At 48.1% G+C, this 23,140-nt stretch overlaps 1 protein-coding gene across 1 annotated transcript in view; it reads left to right on the plus strand.

The window, feature by feature from the left end:
- CNGB3 (cyclic nucleotide gated channel subunit beta 3) overlaps positions 1–23,140 on the plus strand; it is a 564,986-nt gene that overhangs the window by 337,645 nt on the left and 204,201 nt on the right. Inside the window, exons 11-12 of the mRNA XM_078686155.1 lie at positions 14,444–14,541; positions 15,830–15,913. Coding sequence (XP_078542281.1) covers positions 14,444–14,541; positions 15,830–15,913 — 182 coding nt within the window. The remainder of the gene's footprint in view (positions 1–14,443; positions 14,542–15,829; positions 15,914–23,140) is intronic.

The raw sequence follows: 23,140 nt of genomic DNA on the forward strand, positions 1-23,140 counted from the left end.
CTAGGGGGAGACTTTAATTCCATCACAGATATAGTGTGGGATAGATCCCATCCACCGTTAGCTGACTCCCCGGTGCGTAAGCTGTCGGAACGTAGGAGAGACTGGCAGGAAAGGTGGGGTCTGCTGGATGTGTGGAGGACACAGCACCCGACCGATAGGGATTACTCCTTTCACTCGACGCTGCACGCTCTACATGTCAGAATAGATTCCATACTGTGTAGCGCCCCCATAGCTGCCATGGTAACACACACTGAATATCTTGCTAGGACCATCTCAGACCATAATCCCTTGTTGATGGCGGTCAGATGGCAGAGAGCGAGATCTGCGATCCCGACCTGGAGGCTGCGGCCAGACACTCTAGAGGACTTGGTGTTTGGGGACAGGGTTGGCCAGGGTATAACGCTTTATTTTGAAGAGAATGAGGGATCGACTGCCACTAGATCAATGGAGTGGGACGCGATGAAGGTGGTGGTGCGGGGGGTGTGCATGGGTAACTTCTCGAATGTCCGAACGACTGTCCTGGCGGAATTGGAGAAAGCGGAAGGTGTGCTGAGAGAGATTGAGCGGAGTAGGCCTGAATGCCCGGATTTGCAGGGACGACTGGTGGAAGCGAAGGAAGTGGTGGCGAGAGAGACGGAGAGACTGAGATGTTATGGTTATAAACTGTACCTCTTGAAAGTCCATGCGGAGAGAGATAAGGTGGGCACCCTGCTGGCGAGGCTTGCTAACCCGGTACCGAAGAGTGGCCCAATTATGTGCTTTAGAACCGACACAGGAGAGGTGGTCCATTCACAAACGGCCATTCTGGAGCGATTTCAGTCGTACTATACGGACCTTTATGATACTCAGCTGGAGGCGGGACCTTCGATCATAGGTGATTACTTACGCGCGGTGCAACTCCCGGTACTAGACGAGGAGCCAGCGAAGGATCTGGGCGGCCCGATTTCACTAATGGAGATCCGAGGGACTATTAAGCAGATGGCCAGGAATAAGACGCCGGGGGTGGATGGCCTGCCTATCGAGTTTTATGCGAAATATGTGGATGTACTGGCACCCAGATTGCTGGCAGTGTACTCGGAGGCGATGACGCTGGGGAGCCTTCCCGTTTCCATGAGGGAGGCGCTGGTGGTCCCGCTTCTGAAGCCAGGTAGGGATGCGCTGGAGGTGACGTCGTACAGACCCCTCTCCATGCTAACGGTAGACTACAAGATCTTGAGCCGCATTTTGGCCACCAGACTGCTCCCTCATATGACCAGGTTCGTGCACGATGACCAAGCAGGGTTCATCCCTACAAGGAACACGGCCATTAACACACACAGGCTGATCGGTATACTGCAGGGTGCCTTGGGTTCGGACGGTGCGTCGGCTGTTTTATCGGTGGATATTGAAAAGGCTTTTGACAGCCTTGAATGGTGTTACCTAGATGGGGTACTGGAGAGGTTCGGACTCGGTGAGGGGTTTGCGCGCTGGACGACGGTCCTATATTCATTGGCCACAGCTAGAGTGCGAGTGGGATCGCTCATATCATCCGCTTATCCGGTACGCAGAGGGACTAGGCAGGGTTGCTCTCTCTCCCCTTCTGTTCGCTCTCGCGATGGAACCACTGGCGGCACTGGCCAGGGCGGGGGACTCCTTTATGGGAGTCCGCTGCGGAGAGAGTATTCACTACATCTCATTGTATGCCGACGACCTGTTGCTGTATTTGGAGGATACGAAGGAGGCCTTAAGCGGAGCTGTGGGGCTGCTCTCCTCCTTCGGCGAATTGTCAGGACTTAGGGTGAATTGGGATAAGACCTGTGTCTTCCCACTGCGAGCGGATACCCAGCGCCCCCCCCTTACGGTAAATGTGCTCTGGGCGGACAGGTGCTTTACGTACCTGGGAGTCCGAATCTACCATGATGCGGCGAGCCTAGTGGAGGGAAATATCGGGCGGTGCATCAGGGGATTACGTGGCTGCATGTCCTTTTGGGCATCTCTCCCTTTGTCGGTGCAAGGGCGAGTGGCGTTGTTGAAAATGGTGGCACTCCCTCGACTGCTATATTATTTCAGAACTCTGCCTATTTGGATCCTGCAGCGGATCTTTCGGGACCTGCGGTCGATGGTTATTGAGTTCATCTGGGGGCATGGTAGGCGTAGGGTGGCGTTGCACACCATGATTCGACCCAAACTTGAGGGGGGGATGGCGGTGCCGGATTTTGAGTTATACTACCTGGCAGCCCAGCTTCAGATTCTGACACAGAACGTGGCCAGGGAGTTTAGAGGTCCTGATCAGCTCCGAGGGATGGGTATCCAGAGACATGTCCTTTCCTATATTGTTATGCAGCAGAGGTTGGTGTTGAGGGAGCTCACCCTAGAGGAAAAAACTTTCCGGCTATGCTGGAACAGGAGCCTGAGGCGGGCGCGGGCAGTGAGACCATATGCCCCGGAGATCCCTATAGGGATGCTGACGGCGCTGCCACATGGGGGAGATTGGTCTCCGCTGGCGGAATGGGAGGAGCTGGGTTTGCATGTTGTGGGTGATCTGTTTATGGAATGAGTGTTGGCCCCGTTTGCGGTGCTTCGGGAGCAATTTGGCCTTCCAGATGGGGATTATCTCCTGCATGCGGCGATATCTGCTGCAATGCAGAAACACTGGAAGGTGGGATTGGCGGAGCCGGACACGACCGCGGCCTGTCAGTACGTGATGATGGCCGCGGGTACGATCAAGGCGGTGACATGTCTTCAATCACGGATGTTGCACGACGGGCTGGAGCCGCTCGCGGCGTTGAAAGCCAGATGGGAGGACAGTGTAGGCAAGCCTATTCCGGACGCAGAATGGGGCCACATCCTGAAACGGACGTGGAAGGGTAGCAGGAATGCTAGGTTCCAACAAATACATTTCTTCCTTATACATAGAGCATATCTGACCCCGGGGAAGCTCCGCCGGCACTTCCAGGTGCAGGACGCGGCATGCCCGAGGTGCTCGGCACCGGAGGTTGAACTGGACCACATGATGTGGGGTTGCCCGAAGTTGGCTACGTATTGGCCCGAGGTGGGCGCCCTTCTGAACGCGGTCACGGATAGGGAGGTGGAATTTGATATGGCGGCGTGCCTCTTACTGTGGTTTCCCCACACAGCGAAAACGAAAATCACGAGCAAGTTCATTGATTTGGGGCTTATGTTAGCACAGAGGGAGATCACGTGGCGCTGGAAAACCAAGGAAGGACCTGTGATGGGGAGATGGACGAATGAGCTGTTGAAGTGTTCGAGATGCGAGAGTGTACTGAGGATGCGGCAGGCCACCAGATTGGGGAATGAGAGGGGCATAGAGGCAGCTAGGGCCTGGGAGACGATTGTGCAGGCTTTGTGTGATTATTTGACAGACGATACAGAGGAGGGATCTTCGGAAACTGAGTTCAAAGAGACTAGAAACATGAACATTTAATCATTGATGCTGACGCACCCGTCTGTCCAACACACGTCGCCGCCACCCACATCAGCAGCAACTAGGGGGGGGAGGGAGTAGAGGAGTTTGTGGACTGCCCCGTTAGAGCTAGGAGGTAGGTACCCAGAGTATGAACCGGGTGAGTCCTCACGCTGATACATAGGCGGGACCATGCTCTGTAAACTCAGTAAGCTTCAGTGTGACCTGTGTGGTAAGCACGACCCTTCAGGGGATATCTAGGGGGGGGGGAGTTGTTGTTGTGGGGATATAAAATGCGGAAACAGGATTATATTTGTGACCAGTCACCCCTACGTAACATACTAGGAACCTTGTTGGACATTGACCTTGCGCCGCCCGGCCTCCGGGATGTGGGCTGATGGGCTGTGTACATTCCAGGAAACATGTGGTGCCTTGTATGGAGGGGGTGCTAATGGTTGCTTTTCTCGATGTTTTGTTCATAATTCTGCAATAAAAATATACTTTAAAAAAAAAAAGAATAAGAATGTTATCACTGTCTTCGACTTATTATGACTGATGTTATTTGTGAGGAGGACAGCAAATTTGAAGAAATGTTCAAGGAACGTTATGGTGGGGGGGAGATTTAACTTTATATTTGTTAGGAAGACATAGAAAATCAAAAAAATGGCTAGATTACATGAATGTATTATTCAGTCTCCGACATTCCCTATAACATAGTACTATGCAGCCTACGGGCAGCCTACGAAACTGTACCTAACTGTGTGCATTACTCAACAATCTGTAATTTTGTATTCAAACAAATAAAAACTATAATCTTTTTTAAAGCAACAACTGTACCCAATGTACTCTTACCAAATGCTTATAACCTTTCACCTCATGCTAAAATAGCATATCAGCAAGTCACCACATTTGGTGGACGCTGCCCTCTTTTTACTGATATTGGCCCACCTAACACACAATGCCTCCATTGAATTTAATGGGGTCACCCCCTTTTTAAACCTTCAACACTCGCAAAAAATTAATTCATACCCTGTTCACCTTAACGGGATCCCCCTTTTGATTTCACAAGATCTACAATTTTAAATCAAGTGGTTAACCAGTAAGTAACATTTGCCAGTGATGAAACATGTTCAGCCAGGCTCCATGGACAACACTCCATACTTTGGTAAAATACAGATTACCTAGATAAGCACAATGCATGCAACCCTAGAGCCAGCTTTCAATCCCAGTATCAGTTAAACCACAACTAGGTGATCACTCCCACTTTCTACATTATTCAACAATCTGCAATGCCAGAAAATCTTCAGGAACGTTCTCGAAATAAACATCCACACCTTATAAATGTCCTAATGACATAGAACCGTCTAAGGAAGAGATGCCTTTGTTTCATTTTCTTTAAAAAAAATATTTTTATTTGGAGAGAGCTGCAACATTATTAACAAAAAGTGTTATAGTTTAACAATTCGATATATGTTAGATTTCATAGATTGGGTATAAATTTCATATAAATGTCAGATTCATATAAAAACACAGGCAAGCAAACAGATAAAATATAATAAGAAAAGAGAGTAACTGGCAGAATTCTCTTACAGCCTTGTTCGCAAAGATCCTAACAGAGCTGCAGATGCATTTGTTTCAAAAGGAAAGCTTTAGCATTGGCTCCATGAGGCTGCTTTGGCAGCCCACGCTTCTTTCACAGTGAAATGGGTAGGATTGGCCTTATTGTCGGCAACCATTGCGTAGGTTGACTTTGGCCGCCCGCACCTCGTTCCTTTTGAAATGAAGGCTTCTCACCCTTAGATGCTTCTGATGATTTTCTCAGACAGAGAGCGGCCCCCATTACCAAGCAGACTAAGTTGACTCATCTGACATGGGTTTGCGTGTCTTCATTACAAAAAGTATCTCTTTATCATTTATGTGGACCCTACTGACACGCTGTCGCATACTGCTCGCTGCCAGAACGTGGAACCTTCCCTTCCCCTCACTGGCTGGGGCCAGCCGTGGCTGGTAGTGGGAGTACCGACCGGGCGGTGATGTGGGGAGGGGTAGGGGCAGGGTGGGGTTAGTTATGTATGGATTACTGACTTTAAAAGGTAGGTAAACATAAAAATAAATAAAACTAATTTCGTAGCACACACTACATCACCAAATGTGATGCAGTGTGTGCAACTAAATTCGTTTTATTTATTTTTATGTTTACTTACCTTTTAAAGTCTGTAATCCATACATTACTACCCCCCACCCTGCCCCTCCCCCTCCCCACGTCACCGCCTGGCCGGTACTCCCACTGCCGGCCGCGGCTAGCTGGGGCCTATGTGAGTATAAAACCCCTTTTCTCTCTTCACTCAGTTGGTGTGCACTTCAGCAACTCTGGCATAAGACCGTTGTGATTCATCATGTGTCCCCAATGTTAAGGTCCAGATGAGACCCCCTATTGTATGTGGGGTCAAAACATTGTCGACACCGTAAATAAACCATATCTGGGCTCTCTAAATTAACAAGAATGCTGTTGTAGGACATTGTTTATTCAAAAATGGTTGATTGTATATACTCAGAAATCTTGCTGTGTGTTATATTTTGTCAGTTATATGTTGTTGGCTCTATTTCACTTGGGACACTGAGAACAATCTGCTTGTTTTTGTAATACTGATGCTATGTTGTGCAAAACAGTATTTGGTCTCTTTCATGAGGTCTGTATTACCATTTCTCTTTCGCCGTCCGATTTTCACCTATTTTCTGAAGTCATAAGCAGTGCATGACAGCAAGGCAGGATATAGTTACTTCACTAAATTATAACAATTATAACTGTCGAATATCAGTGGTTATTTAGGGGCCCATTAGGACGGCGGGCGGATCGTCCCCGCCGGGCCAGCGGTCGCCACCACTTGCCCGGCGGGGGCGATCCGCCCGCCATCCATACCAGAAAGACTCCCAGCCATATTAGCATGGCTGGGGGGTCCGCGGCAGACGGAAAGACCGTCCGCCACTTTTCCGCCTGTCGACTCGTCGACCAGGCGGAAAAGGGGAATAACATCCATATTATGATGATGGCGGAGATAAGCCTTTCATGGAAAGGCATGTGGTTTTTGCTTTTGGGGGCCTGTTGCTGGCCCCCAGGGTGTTGGGAATGAGGTGCACATGGGGGGTACGTATGGTACCCCCCTGCATTTGCATGCACAAGGTGGCAGGCACCGCGCAACATGCATATTTTACATTGCGGTGGGTGCTGCTTACAGCACCGACCACCGCAATGTAAAAAATGCAAGATGCGCCTGCCAGTGTGGCGGGCGCATCTCAATTTGAATGGCGGGACCGCCGCACCTATGGCGGGTGTTCTCTTTTGCCATTGACCCATTCGTTTCTAAATATTTGTTCTTATCTCCTTTCAACAGGTTACGTTGACCTTTGGTTTTTGGTGAATTTCTCTGGTTTCTTTTAAGATATGTTAGCAATTTATTACAATAGCTAACCATAACATGACTTTAACCTTTGTTTTTAAGTGAGTGTGTATATGTGTATATATATATGTATGTACATATATATATATATATATATGTATCAAAGTCTAAACAGGTAGCCCCAAATTGAAGCAAAGCCACACGAAGTTCAGATCAGCACGTTTATTTGCATCCATTTCAATGCTCGCTCCTTGACAGCTTTCAGAGCAATCGTTGCACATGAAAAGCCTGACGCGTTTCAGGAAATAATACTTTCTTCAGAGGCAATGTTCAAGAAGGGCTGGAAGAGCAGCTTCTGGCCGCGTCTGCTCATATAACCACTGGCACCTGCCACAGTGGGCGTGGCTAGATCGCAAAGCCTTCTGTGCCTTGTAGTACGCTGGTCCTCTTCCCCCAGTGGGGCCACTCAACAGTCCTTGCAATTTGAACCAAGTATTCACCAAGTGGAGTAAAGTAAAGCGCTGTAAGCCCTCAGATTGCGCTTTGCAGCAGTGAACTCGTGCTCAAGGCAGCACCACCTGCATTGGAGCTGCTCTTGTCTTCGTTCCGTCTTTGCAAGCCCCTTCTCAGAGCCTGCACGAAACTGCTCTTCCAGCCCTTCGTGAACATTGCCTCTGAGAAAGGATTATTTCCTGAAACGCGTCAGGCTTTTCATGTTCAAAGATTGCTCTGAAAGCTGTCAAGGAGCGAACAGTGAAATGGATGCAAATAAACGTGCTGATCTGAACTTCGTGTGGCTTTGCTTCAATTTGGGGCTTCCTGTTTAGACTTTGATGGATATCGGCTGTTTACCCAGTCGAGAAGCGAGGACCACCTTATGAAGGGTGCATGCAGGCTCTGATAAGGGGCTTGCAAAGACGGAACAAAGACAAGAGCAGCTCCAATGCAGGTGGTGCTGCCTTGAGCACGAGTTCACTGCTGCAAAGCGCAATCTGAGGGATTACAGCGATTTACTTTACTCCACTTTGTGAATACTTGGTCCAAATTGCAAGGACTGTTGAGTGGCCCCACTGGGGGAAGAGGGCCAGCGTACTACAAGGCACAGAAGGCTTTGCGATCTAGCCACGCCCACTGTGGCAGGGCCAGTGATTATATGAGCAGACACGGCCAGAAACTGCTCTTCCAGCCCTTCGTGAACATTGCCTCTGAAGAAAGGATTATTTCCTGAAACGCGTCAGGCTTTTCATGTTCAAAGATTGCTCTGAAAGCTGTCAAGGAGCGAGCAGTGAAATGGATGCAAATAAACGTGCTGATCTGAACTTCATGTTGCTTTGCTTCAGTTTGGGGCTTCCTGTTTAGACTTTGATGGATATCGGCTGTTTGCCCAGTCAAGAAGCGAGGCCCACCTTATGAAGGGTTCGTGCAGGCTCTGAGAAGGGGCTTGCAAAGGCGAAACGAAGACAAGAGCAGCTCCAATGCAGGTGCTGTTGCCTTGAGCACGAGTTCACTGCTGCAAAGCGCAATCTGAGGCTTTACAGCGCTTTACTTTACTCCACTTGGTGAATACTTGGTTCAAATTGCAAGGACTGTTGAGTGGCCCCACTGGGGGAAGAGGGCCAGCGTACTACAAGGCACAGAAGGCTTTGCGATCTAGCCACACCCACTGTGGCAGGTGCCAGTGATTATATGAGCAGACGAGGCCAGAAACTGCTTTTCCAGCCCTTCGTGAACATTGCCTCTGAAGAAAGGATTATTTCCTGAAACGCGTCAGGCTTTTCATGTTCAAAGATTGCTCTGAAAGCTGTCAAGGAGCGAGCAGTGAAATGGATGCAAATAAACATGCTGATCTGAACTTCGTGTGGCTTTGCTTCAATTTGGGGCTTCCTGTTTAGACTTTGATGGATATCGGCTGTTTGCCCAGTCGAGAAGCGAGGCCCACCTTATGAAGGGTTCGTGCAGGCTCTGAGAAGGGGCTTGCAAAGACGGAACGAAGACAAGAGCAGCTCCAATGCAGGTGGTGCTGCCTTGAGCACGAGTTCACTGCTGCAAAGCGCAATCTGAGGGCTTACAGCGCTTTACTTTACTCCACTTGGTGAATACTTGGTTCAAATTGCAAGGACTGTTGAGGGGCCCCACTGGGGGAAGAGGGCCAGCGTACAAGGCACAGAAGGCTTTGCGATCTAGCCACGCCCACTGTGGCAGGTGCCAGTGATTATATGAGCAGATGCGGCCAGAAACTGCTCTTCCAGCCCTTCGTGAACATTGCCTCTGAAGAAAGGATTATTTCCTGAAACGCGTCAGGCTTTTCATGTTCAAAGATTTCTCTGAAAGCTGTCAAAGAGCGAGCAGTGAAATGGATGCAAATAAACATGCTGATCTGAACTTTGTGTGGCTTTGCTTCAATTTGGGGCTTCCTGTTTAGACTTTGATGGATATCGGCTGTTTGCCCATTCGAGAAGCGAGGCCCACCTTATGAAGGGTTCGTGCAGGCTCTGAGAAGGGGCTTGAAAAGACGGAACGAAGACAAGAGCAGCTCCAATGCAGGTGGTGCTGCCTTGAGCACGAGTTCACTGCTGCAAAGCGCAATCTGAGGGCTTACAGCGCTTTACTTTACTCCACTCTGTGAATACTTGGTTCAAATTGCAAGGACTGTTGAGTGGCCCCAATGGGGGAAGAGGGCCAGCGTACTACAAGGCACAGAAGGCTTTGCGATCTAGCCACGCCCACTGTGGCAGGTGCCAGTGATTATATGAGCAGATGCGGCCAGAAACTGCTCTTCCAGCCCTTCGTGAACATTGCCTCTGAAGAAAGGATTATTTCCTGAAACGCGTCAGGCTTTTCATGTTCAAAGATTGCTCTGAAAGCTGTCAAGGAGCGAGCAGTGAAATGGATGCAAATAAACGTGCTGATCTGAACTTCGTGTGGCTTTGCTTCAATTTGGGGCTTCCTGTTTAGACTTTGATATATATATGTATGTATATATGTATATATATATTCACTGAAAAAACCATAGGTTATAGACCATATATAGTTAGGAATTAGCATTTAAAAAACCTTATTTTACTCACACAAAACCATTGAAATTCCATATATAGTTAGTTGCACTAACTATATATCGCGCACCCGCAATCCACTGCTGATCATGTCACATATTACATCATTCATGACATGGTCAGTGACATCACTGATGACATCACTGATGACATCTCAAATGACATCACTGATGACATCACTGATGACATCTCAAATGACATCACTGATGAGATCACTGATGACATCATCCAGTGACTGTGTGTTTCTGTAAAGTTTAAATATGTTTTACATATTGAAGAATGAGTAGATGTATAAGTGTCTGGACGAAGGATTTAGTAGGTGCATGACTGAATGTATGAGTGAGTGATTAAATGTGTCTCACTGAGTGCATGGGTTAGTGACTAAACTGTCTTAATTTGTGCATCATTATGTCTGTTGTTCTGTAAACTGCTGCATGTGTTGATCAGTAGCTATATGATTAACTATATGGGTTATTGATTGATTGTCCAAGTATTTGTATAGGAGACTGAGTGTGTGTGTGGCTGGCTGGGAGGTGTGTGACTCTGTGCCGATCAATGTGTACTTGTATCAATGATTGTATAAGAAAGTAAGTATGTGTTAGTGTATGTTTGAAAATGTAAGGTGCTCTATGTTTAACTGTATAGACAAGAAAATGGAAGTGTGATTGATTCTTTACAGGACTGACTAGGTGTGTGAGTAACTCCATGGATGAGTGGCAGAGTGTAAGTGTCTGTATAGGTGTATGAGTGCATATGATAGTGTTGTAAAGATGAGTGATTGTATGTATGAATGATTGTATGGGTGAATGAGTGAATGTGTGTGTAGACGTAGGAATCAGTGAGTACGTATGTAGTAACTAGTATTGGTGTGTCAATGGTTTCAAAAATTATACTCTGTATTTAACACTGGGTGAAACAGAGGTTATATTAAAACGTGAGGAGATGCATTGTATTGTCACATGAATGATATCATCAGTGATGTGGTCATTGATGTCATTTGAGATGTCATCAGTGATGTCATCAGTGATGTCACTGACCATGTCATGAATGATGTAATATGTGACATGATCAGCAGTGGATTGCGGGTGCGCGATATATAGTTAGTGCAACTAACTATATATGGAATTTCAATGGTTTTGTGTGAGTAAAATAAGGTTTTTTAAATGCTAATTCCTAACTATATATGGTCTATAACCTATGGTTTTTTCAGTGAATTTTCAAGGTTTTGTAAATGCTAATTCCTAACTATATATGGTCTATAACCTATGGTTTTTTCAGTGAATTTCAATGGTTTTTTAATAGCAAATATCATAAGCTGTCGAATGTCAAGTACGTGGTAAGTAAAAACATTTTCGTGTTTATGCACACTGATCTGCTTTGAATACTGCCCCCCACCCCTCATTTCTATTAGGAGTACTCTCTCTTTGCAGATAGTGAAGGGTAGTTAACGCAGCCCTTTGCCCCCTTTGTAATACGTCGTGCCTGCTTCTCTCTCCATTTGATTGATTGTTCTCTTTGGTTCATTCTCTATTTACAAACAAGCACAGAGTCGCAATACTCTGTTTAGTCTTTGCAGATAGCGAAAAATCGTGTAAAAAAACAAAAGGAATCGAGCAAAATCAGTAGGCCACTAATGGGATCTCTTTTTGACCTCGCTAAAATAGAAACATTAGGAACAACCTGTTGAAAATAGCAATGCGTATGTACATAAGCGGCGTTCATTTGTGTTCACAGTACCCCTTGTTGATTGTTTCAATCGAGCATTGAATTGTTCGAAGTTAATTCTCTTAAGGATCTTCTCTACCTGCAAACGAGGAAGAATAGGAATATTCTCTCTCCCTTTGCAGATAGTGAAGGGTAGGTAACGCAAGCCTTTAACACGTCGTACCTATTTCATTCCTCATTGATTGATTGATTGTCCGAACATTGACTGTTTGGGAATTAGTTCTTTTTGGAGGTATTCCCTGTTTGCAAATAAACGTAGGAAAATCTTTGCAAGTAGTGAAAGGGTACGTAATGCGGACCTTTCTCCCCCGTTGTAATCTGTCATGCCTATCTACTCCCCACTGATTGATGCACCTTTTTCACCCGGACCATTTACTAGAGATACGTCATCTGGCCCGACCAGAGAGCACCCCTAGTGAAAAGGACATATGCAATAATAACGAAGTGATCACTGTATCCTGTTAACAGAAACTTTACCATGAAACAACCTGGAAAGAAAAAAATAGGAAAACGAAAATCAGTAGGCCACTGATGAACATGAACTTTTATTAAACAACAAACAAAGAAACGATAACATAACGTAATGATAAAACCTATTAATGTCCTAGAAACAAGAAAACGTTAAAGTATGCCAGTGGTGAGAGACCAGAAAAACAGTCCGAGAAACCAAATCACCCCTCGCTGTCCCAACTCATGCACTCTGAAAGTTCAAAGTTTTGAGGAGTGCTTGTAACATTGTCTGAAGCCTATTTGCAATTGCTTCATCTTCACTATTCTTAAAGTAAGTGGGGGCTGTTGTGATGCGGTGCCACCCTGAACCGCTTGACGGAGGCCCCCGAGGGACGGTGTCATGTCGCGGACTCGGAGGGGGCGCTTGGCTCCGGCCCCCTCCCCAAGTCGTGTTGCCCTGGTGTGGCCTGAGATCGCCCCCGACATAGGTGGCCGGCTCCCGGGGTCAAGCGGAACTTTTTTCCTTTTGGTGACTCTTCCATTCTTCACCTTGTCCCACAATCCGTTTCACCTAAAGACACGCTGTAGTGGGGCACCCCTTTTCCGTTTCATTTGCCATTCAGCCCGCTTTTGCTACACTGTGCCTCTTCCGCTATTCAGCTGTTTACCGCCCGCTCTTTCGACTACAGCGTCTCGCTCACCATGTACTTGAGTTGCTCCCGCTCTTGCGGTGCAGCGATAGGCGGCTGCCACAGGACTCTCAAAATGGCGGCCATCTCTTCAGATTTGGGCGTGGTCCACTAAAATGGGCCTGCGACACCTTGGAACTCGGACGCTTGTCTGCTAGAGCTTGGGCTCCATTCTCGAAAGCGTCCCCTCATCCTTGAAGATTCTACAAAAGTCTTGGGGGCCCCCGACTCCCGCAGGCTTCTGGTGGGGAGCGCCTAGCATGATTGCTCGTGGAATGGCCACGACGGAGCTACGAAATGGTGGTGCTCTCATGCTAACGCCAGCTTCAGTCTGAAACATCCAGAAACACTGTAGACTACCAATTCGATCAGTTCCGGTAGCGCTCCAACGTGACCCGGTAGAGAAGAACTTGCCCTCCCCTCTTTGACTGATGGTTCTTGTTGCCTGTCCCTTCTGTTGTCATTTAACAGAACTATTTAGCCTGCTGAAAGGGGTTGTGTGCCGTCCGCTGGTTGGTGGAGACATTTTGACTATATTCTGGACCTGCGTTGTCGCGTAATGCGTCATATGACGTGCCGCGTTAGAAAGTTTAATAAATTATTAAACACAATAAACAATCCTTAAAAAATAAAAAAAAATAAAAAATAATCAACAAAACCAACAATCAATTAACAACAGTATTTGAAAAGTCTATCATTCATTTTTCATTGCAGTACGCTGCCCAGAAAGCTTCCCGGTTCCCGGACCGGGCGCTACCCACGCAAAAAAACTAAAAAAAAATTTTTTTTTTTTTTGCCCCGCGGGGCCGTTTTAAAGCCTCCACATTAAACCTAGGGGGTCAGGGAGGATCTACTATGCCCCCTTATGGTTATTTGCCCCTTTGTTTTGGCCTCCTCTTGTCTCTCGATCCTACCGAGAGACAAGATGGCGGCCGCTACGGACTTTTTGGAATGTTGACAGACGCCAGAGAACCAATCAGCTTCGCTTCACAAAGCTCCGTTGCGCGAAAAGTACGCGTCCTGGAGCGCTGCCCAGAGCGCGCTTACAGATATATATCTTTTTTTAAACGTTAATTTCTCAAAATCCACTGGAGCACATATATTGAGACCTACAAAAGGCACATCGGGCTACCAGTCCCTACAATTTTGCCAAGTTTCGTGCAAATCCATTCAGCCGTTCGGGCTAAAAGTGAGGCCAACCGCCCTATGGAAATTAACATGGGAAAAACGCGTTTTGGGACCCCCCTTTTTTCTCGGCCCCCCCTTGACGAACCCCCCCAAAATTTTCAGGGGCTGCTCAGAAACAAAATGTGCCATTTTCCTGAAAATTTCAGCCAATTCCGTCCACAAACGCCAAAGTTATTAGACATAGAATTTTCAAAAATCCCATAGAGAAAAAATCCTAACTATATATACCTACTGGCGACCGCCAGTAGGTAATATATATGTGTGTGTGTGTATACATATATGTATATATATTTATATAACATACATAACCATGTTGTACATATTTGTATGTATTATACTACAAAATGTTGATTGATTATTCATTTTAAAAATGCATGGCGTTTCTTAATATGTGTCCTCAGTGTCTTATTATTCAGGTGTGCCTTTAAATGTGTCCTATTATCAATCAGAAAAAGCAATGTTGAAATTCATTTTTTGTGTTTCAGCATTTACTGAAGTTCACAACAAGAGAAAATAACCATATTTTATCATTTGTAGATGAGTCTGAACTGCTGGAGCAGATGCCAACAAAGATGCAACTTGCGATTGCCATGGATGTAAACCTTTCCATTGTTGAAAAAGTTGACTTATTTAAGGCAAGCAATTGTTCATCCAATATGTGTCCTGTGAAATCAATATATATAATGTTGCACTAGAGTAACTTTAACAAGTGGTCCATGGGGATTGGTATTTAGAAACGTCGCTTTAATGAAAAACAGTGAATGCGGATGCCACAAATCGTTTTGATGCGTCGAGCTTGGAATGTTGTGTCATACAGCCATGTGTGACATCCCATTATTAAATCATATCATTGCACCCTCATACTTGCTGGTGCATTGGGTCGTGACTGTCTAACGTCAAATGAAGTACAACTTTAATACAGCCGTATTTTTATATCTATGAAAACGATAATTAAACAATCACAGAGAATCTATCAAGATCATAATCTGACTTCGTTGGCAAAATATCTCAAATGTTATGCTTTCTGCGCACTTATTAGTCGTCATAAATGATAAAAATGATCCTTCTATCACAGGCCTTTCTAATCCCATTTGCTGTTACTCCCAGCATTAGGTCATGGCCTCAGGCTGTTGTCACGTGTGTAGTAGATTGATGGACTCGTGCACGTTTTGCATCAGGCATGCTGCTGGCTCATCAGTTCCATGACACTCCATGAGTCTGTTACCCATACAGCCGCAAATCCTGCCACACTACTTGTGAAGCAGGCAGAAATCTAACAAGTTCAACACAAACTTTCAATGAGAGTCCAGGTTATCCATCAGGTTACCATCACCACACATTCATACAAGAGGAATTAATATTAATAATAATATTTGTATAGCGCACATATCACCCCCAAGGGGGTCTCAAAGCGCTGGTACGCATACCGCTGTGGAACCCATCCTGGCTTTCCATGTGAAGTGCCCACTCCTGGGCACCCCCAAGGTAAGGCCAAGCATCACAGCGTTGTTGGGGCCGTTGTGGAGATTAAGCAAGCTATTGCCCAGAGTTGCAGAGTGGGACCCATGATTATAGTAGGCACCTAGGCGAGAATTATCAAGTCCGTGGACACTGAGCCCAAGATTCTGCCGCGTCGGGTCTTGAACCCTGGTCCCGGGCCTGACCTCTGCTTCAGGGTCTGCCGCCTCTAACCAGTGAGCCACACTTCTCCACAATGCCTTTACTTCTCAAAAACTTCACAATCTGGCACAGCTGTCGTTAAAATGGTCGAAATAGAATAGCAGAATGCTTAGATAAAGCCATAAAACATAGCAGTGTACACCTTTATTTTACAAGCACAGGCTTGGTGAAGAAATATTAATTTGTATCCTCTGTTTACTGCTACACAGTGTACTAATGATGTCTATATTTTTCTTTATACAGGGCTGTGACAAGCAAATGATTTACGATATATTGATGAGGCTTACTTCAATTGTATATTTACCTGGAGACTTTGTCTGCAAAAAGGTGAGATTTGGTATTCATCAGTAACGTGTTCTATTCACATTTGTGCTACTTAGGCCCTGATTTCTTGTATAGGGTGAAATAAATTGGGGGTATTTAGCGCAACTGGTAAGTACTGGCACTATGGAGTAAGGTTTTTACCAGTCCCTTATTTTCAATTTTACATCCTGGAATGAGGCATAGTAGCGTGAATTCAGTACTTATTAAACCAAAATCCCTTGGTTTAACCTTTTTGGCAGGCATACATTTCATCACATATTAACTAGTAAGATATAACAGAGAATAATTACAACATGAAGAGTTATGATCCATATACAAACTCCTGTCTAGTTGAGGACAGTAGCAATTGGTGACATTTGGAAGTGGTGGGACGTAAAAGTTGGGTATGACTTTTATGTAGCAAGTGAAGCCAGGAAGCATAATGTACAAACGTGGATGGTTCTCCCGAAAGAAAAAAGAAAATAAGATTGTCAAGTTATAATTTTAAAACAAAATGAATTTAGTGAGAAAGGTAGGGTTTATAAGCAGTGGGAACGTATAGGGCCTGATTTCGATCTTGGCGGTCTGACTGCGGCCTGCCGCCGCCGTGGCCCCTGAAGACTGTTGGCTGGCTGTGGTCCGCCTGCCCCATCTAGATGTACACACGATAGACAGAAGACCGTCACCTCTGCGGTCTTCTGTGCGGGTGAACCACCCACTGTCACTGTCCTGACGGCAGGGTCCCACCTAGATTTGGATGTTCCCTTTGGGCTGGTGGTGTCCTGTTGTTGGAGGACTGATGGAAGGCAACAGTGGTGGTGGGGAGACACACAACACCGGCCCAAATATCTTAATGAGAGAATCTCCTTCCACACACCCAGGCAAAACCTCCAATCTGACGACCTCGCCGTAATCCAGCTTATTTGCAGAGCCAGAATCAGGGGAAGAGCTTTCTCGTACATCGCGACCAAGACCTGGAACGAACACCCAATCAACATCAGACACACCCCCTCCCTGAACACCTTCAGGAAGACACTCAAGACCTGGCTCTTCCTCTAAATGGAGCTGCAAATCCCCATCACCCCCACCCTCTCAGCGCCTTGAGACTCTCATGGGGGAGTAGTGCACTTACAATTCCCCTGATTGATTGTTGTGTTATACGCATGGATGCATGAACATCTGAGAGAGAAACCAAAATACTGTCCCGGTCGCACACTATGGGAATCACAGATATGTATTTTACATGTTCCCTTTTAGAGAGCCCCAACTTTCTCCACTTAAAGGCTTGTCTGCACGTATTTCCATATGACTCATCACAGCTAGCAGCTGTGGGAGCTTCCCGAAACCTGGTTAGAGCATTTTCTTCCAAAGTCGATACAAAATGTAGGGCAAGACACTGAGCAAGCACACACTTCAAAGGGCCTAAAGTTGTAGCGCTGTACAACCTGCTCTTTACAGTAACTATTGAACCTATTTTTGCAATAAGATATAGGGTAGTTTTGAATGTGTTTAATATTTCAAGACTTTGGGCATGATTTAGATCTTGGAGGGTCGTGATAGAGTGGACTCTTTTGGCGGTCTTCCTGTCTGCCAGTCTGGAGGTCCACATGCCTGATTTAGCTGCTGGCTGGAAATGGGAGAGAAGACTGCCGTCATCCTGCCATGATCTTGCTGACTCCGCCAGGACTTCGCTCTCTGCCCCTACGGGCGGCCATCTTAAATTACATCATCCATAAAACTCCAGCAAGGCTACCCCTGTACCCCACGCACTCATAACCAGAAGACTGGACTACCGAAACTCCCTCTATGCCGGGATCAACAAGTCCCTGCTCCGCAAACTCCAGACCATACAAAACACCGCAGGCAGACTTGTCCGCAGCATCCCTCGACACGAGCACATCACCCAACTCCTGCCGAACCTCCACTGGCTCCCCATAGAAAAAAAGAATCACCTTCAAAATATTTACCGTAAGACCTTCAAATGGATCCCCCTCGAACACAGAAAGACCATCACTCACACCCTGGTCACCAGCAGGCTCGACCATGGTAAAAACACACTCTATCCCGGAATAAACAAAAACCTCACCCGCAAGCTACAGAACATCCAAAACGCCGCCGCAAGACTGGTCCTCAACCTGCCAAGACACTGCCACATCTCCCAGCACCTGCGCACACTCCACTAGATCCCCATCAAAGCTAGAGTCACCTTAAAGATGCTAACCCACACTCACAAGGCCCTCCACAACACTGGACCAGCATACCCGAAGAGCCAACTCAAATTCCACGCACCCCAAAGGACCCGACGATCAGCCCAGCTCTCCTACGCCGTGGTCCCCCGCACCAGAAAGACTAGATCGGGAGGCCGCTCCTTCTCCTTTCACATGGCCAGAGCCAAAGCCAACCTTCCACTCCACCTCAGACAGATAACATTGCTCCCCATCTTCGCAAGAAACCTCAAAACCTGGCTCTTTGACAGACCCCCTCCTTGATGGACTGGAACCTGTGAACCCCCCCCCCACACACACACACACCCACCAGCGCCTTGAGACCCTATGGTTGAGTAGTCGCGCTTAAAAAAGCACCTGATTTGATCGGGAGATGGTTCATTTTTGCACAGCCCGACCTTTCTTGGCCCCCACATAGCCAACCAAGAGCTGGTCATCCACACGGAATTGTATTGTGCGATCCAGATAGAATGACAGCGCATGTTTTGGATCCAGAAGATGTAGCCTCTCTTCCTCTTTAGAAGGATGCGGAGGCGGAAAGAAGGTGGGCAAATGATGGTCTGTCCTATATGAAAGCGGTAAGCACTTAGGGAAGGAAAGAAGGCCTAGTGCAGAGGACAAACAGCCAGGAAAGGAGGCTTAGAAGAAAGGGTGTGTAGCTCATCCAATTTGCAAGCTGAGTTGAGGGAAACCAGAAAGGCAGTTTTAAGGGTTAAGAGTCTTATAGGACAGTTATGTAGTGGCTCCAAAGTAGCACAGATCAGATAAGTAAGAACCAGGTTCAAGTCCCACCAGGGCATCATGAAAGGAGTTGGAGGATACAATTGAGTAATGCCCTTAAGGAAACGATTTACAATAGGGGACTTTAAAAGAGAAGGCTGGTCAGGCAGCCGAAGGAAGGCCGAAATGGCAGAAAGGTGACCTTTGAGAGTGCCCAGAGCAGAGTCCTGCTGGGCCAAAGAAAGAATGAAGAGGAGAACTTCTGTAAGGGGAGCAGAAAGGGGATCCACAGCCTTTCCACAAATTTGGTTCATTTACAGGCATATACCGTTTTAGTAGAGGGACGCCTGGCTGCCAAGATAAAATTACAGACTTCGAGAGGAAGGTCAAAAGCTGTCAACTGTCACCATTCAATCTCCACGCAAGGAGGTGGAGGCTGGATAGGTTCACGTGGAGGAATGTCCCCTGATGCTGCGATAGAAGATCCTCCCGAAGGGGCAGTCTGATCGGAGGATCGATGGCCATGTGTAATAGCTTGGGATACCAGACTCTCCATGCCCGATCCGGGGCCACAAGGATGGTGTGGGCTCGGTCACGCTTGATCTTCTTCAGCAGGCAGAAGTGGTATAGGCGGAAAGGCGTATAGAAGACCGCAACTCCACTCGGGAGAAAAAGTGTTGCCTAGCACGTGCCGCCTTGGAAATTCCAATGCACAGAACTGCTGACAATGCGTGTTCTCTTTGGTGGCAAATAGATCTAACCAAGGCTCTCCCCACTGCTGAAAGAGACCTTGCACCACCTCCGAGTAAAGTCGCCATTCGTCATCCATCATGCACCTGAGCTCGTCCGCCCTGGCATTCAGAGAACCTGCCAGGTGTTGAATAACCAGGGATATGCCCTGATGTTCCAGCCATGTCCAAAGGTGGCGAGCCTCTTGACATAGGGTCCATAAACCCCCACTCCCTGTTTGTTGCTGTACCACATGGCGTTGGTGTTGTCTGTGAACACCTGCACCACTCTTCCCCAGACAGAGGGAAAAAATGCTTTTAGCACAAGACGAATCGCCCGAAGCTCCAGAAGCTTGATATGAAGCCCGGACTCTGCTGGAGACCAGAGGACTCTGATCTATGCCTCTCCCATGTGGCCGCCCCACCTCAGAAGTAATGCATCTGTCACCACTGTGAACTCTGGTTGGGTAAGGGAGAGTGATTTGCCGTGGAGCCAATTCCGGTTGGTTAGCTACCACTGCAAGCAATTGGTGTGCAGTGCCCTCCGAGATCTGGACGCAATTGGAAACATTCCCCTGATGCTATGCCCACTGGAACTTCAGGTCCCACTGCAGAGCCCACATATGCCACCTGGCATAGTCCACCAGCAGGATGCAGGAGGCTCTGAGGCCCAGTAGCCTTAGGGTCATTCTGAATAAAAACCCGGGATAGAAGCAGAAAGATCGGAATTATAGCCCGAATATTCCCGACTCGCTGATCGGGAGCATAAGCCCGAAACTGCACTGTGTCCAGAACTGCTCCAATGAAAAGGAGCTTCTGAGAGGGAATCAGGTGTGACTTTGGCACGTTGATAGTGAACCCCAGCAAATGCAGGAGGTCTGCACTTACTGAGGGGCACTGGTAAAGCCAAAGGGGAGCACGAAGAACTGAAAGTGCGTGTGGCCTACCGTGAACCGCAGATAACGCAGGATGGGGATGTGAAAATAAGCATCCTGCAAGTCCAACGCTACCATCCAGTCTACAGGGTCAAGAGCAGACAGGACCTGAGCTAGTGTGAACATGTTGACCTTCTCCTTCTGGAGGAGGCGGTTGACGTTCCTGAGATCCAAGAGAGGACGCTGGCCTTTGTCCGTCTTGGGCACCAGAAAATAGTGGGAATAACAACCACTACCTACTTCTGGGGCAGGAACGCGCTCTATGGCTCCTTTGGCCAAGAGAGCCGTAACTTCCTGTTGGAGATGGGCCAGGTGATCCCCAGACATGTGACGGACTATCTGCAAAACCCTCCTGTCCGATGTGATGTTGAGCGAGTGAGGAAAGTGATGGTAAATCCTGCCGCCACTGGCGATTGATGGGCCTGAAAGGTCGGACTAGGAGGGATTGGAGGCTGCTGCAGAGGGATGCTGGTTGACTGGCCCGCCTGCTGCAACCCCGACCCACGGTGGTGGGATCCACATCCCCAGCCGTGCAGAGGCTGGACAGCTTGCGTAGGCCTGTGGCTCAGAGCAGGACATGGCGGGGCACCCCTTCCATAGCCCCGAAAGGGGCAAAAAGCAGACTGCGGTGGGCGTGAGGTGGAAGCAAGGCCTAAGGATCTGGCCGTAGCCCTAGAATCCTTAAAGTGCTTGAGCGCGTTGTCTACCTTGTCGCCAAACAGGCAACAGCCATCAAAGGGCATGTCTAAAAGCATTGCTTGGACATCCCCGAAAAGCCAGTGGACCTCAACCTGGTGTAGCATCTCAGTGCTACTGATGGATGTGGAAATTATCTTGCTCAGTGAGTCGGGGGAGTCCAGTCCACACGGATGGTGAACTTCGCTGCGTCTCTCCCATCGGCAACAGCATGGGAGATCATGGCCCGGCCATCCTCCGGGCACTGTGGCATCACATGCACAACCGTGTCCCACACTGAGTGGGAGTAATGGCCCAATAGACATGCGGTGTTCACCAACCGCAGTCCCAAGCTGGAGGATGAAAACATCTTCTCCCAAGGTGGTCAGGCTTCTTGAATTTCCTATAAGGTGGTTCGGTAGGGAATGTGCCTTTGGATGTTGAGGCTTGGACTACCAAGTGCTATGGGGTAGGATGGGAAGAGAGGAAAATGGGGTTGCCTGGGGCCAGGCGGTGGCATCAAGCAGTCATCCTGTCCACAGGAGCACCTGTGTTGAGCTTGGACCAAGTGCCCAAAAGGGTGTCCGTAAGGGCCTCATTGAACGGCAGCAAGGGCTCTGAAGAGGCCGCTGCCGGTTGAAGCACCTCTGTCAGGAGGTTAGTCCTCACTACCACTGTAGGAAGCTCGAGGTTTAAGGCATCGGCTGCCCTACGCAATACCACTGTGTAAGGTGCACCCTTCTCCATAGCCATGGTAGGGGGAGATAGCATGTCAAGGTCTGTGGAGGTGTCCAGACCAATGGCCTCACCCAACTCCTCTCTCCAGTCCAGTTCCTCCAACTGGTCTGCAAAGGGGTCCACAGACCCCTCCTTCTCCTGTAAGCCACTCAGCGCTGTAGGAAACATCAGGGGAGAACAGGTGTACATAAGTATCAGTCAGTGTCGGTTCCGACATCAGGCGATGTCATTTCGGCTCTGTGTCGTCATCGAGGGGGAGGCCAGGCCGACACCGGCTGGGGACACAACCGGTGTCGGAGGCGGCGGGGTTTCATCACTGGATTCGGTGCCGGAGCAGGTGTCACGAGGTCGACCGGCACCTATCCGGATCCAGGCCTGGATTCTTGTGGGCCCTGCAGTGCCAAAGCCGCCGGCATCGAAGACCTACAGCCCCAAACCGAGTACGCAGGGCCTGAGGGCACACCGGCAGAGTCGGGCTGCCCAAAGATGGAATGCAAGTTTTCATAAAAGCTTCAAAGCAGGGGCAGGGGTCGCTCCGGCTCCCGGAAAGAGAGGGAAAGCCGGAGTCGACCCAACAGGCTCCGCGGGCAGAGTCAGACGTCTACCTTCCGCTTCCCTGCGTCACCTCGGTCGACAGACAGGGAGAATGCAAAGAGCGACGATGCTTCTTCGCGTTCTTCTTGTGCTTCGACTTACCTGAAGATGAAGACTTCGATGATGAATGGTGGTTGTGGCTCCGTGATCAGTACACGACCTCCCCCTCGACTGAGGCCTTTGAACAGCACAGAGCAGACTGCCAGGCCTCGAGAAGCTTTCTGGACCGCCACTGAAAAGACTTTGGGTTCATGGCCTGGTAGTCGGAGCACGACTTTGGGTCGTGGTCGAGGCACAAAAGGCACCAAAGGCACACGAGGTGCGGGTTCATGACTGACATCAATTTGCGACAGGAGTCGCAAGCCTTGAAACCAGTCTGACGTGACATCCCTCTGTGCATCAGGAGTCGATTGACTCAAAAACGGTGTTGACAAAAGTCGCAAAAAAGAAAGTAAAAAAGTGACTCGAGGTACTGCTCTCTCTGGATCTGCGCTGGCTGGCACGGAAAAAGAAAGAACTAACGTCAGCGCGCGAGGGCGGCATCTAATTAGATACGGCGACGTCATTCTGGCGACTACGATTCCAACAACGAACGCGGCATTGACCGACGCCACCGATCGACAGGCAGAGATACTG

The sequence above is a fragment of the Lissotriton helveticus genome, chromosome 4_1 (genome assembly GCF_964261635.1).
Source record: "Lissotriton helveticus chromosome 4_1, aLisHel1.1, whole genome shotgun sequence".
In the NCBI taxonomy this organism is placed as follows: domain Eukaryota; kingdom Metazoa; phylum Chordata; class Amphibia; order Caudata; family Salamandridae; genus Lissotriton; species Lissotriton helveticus.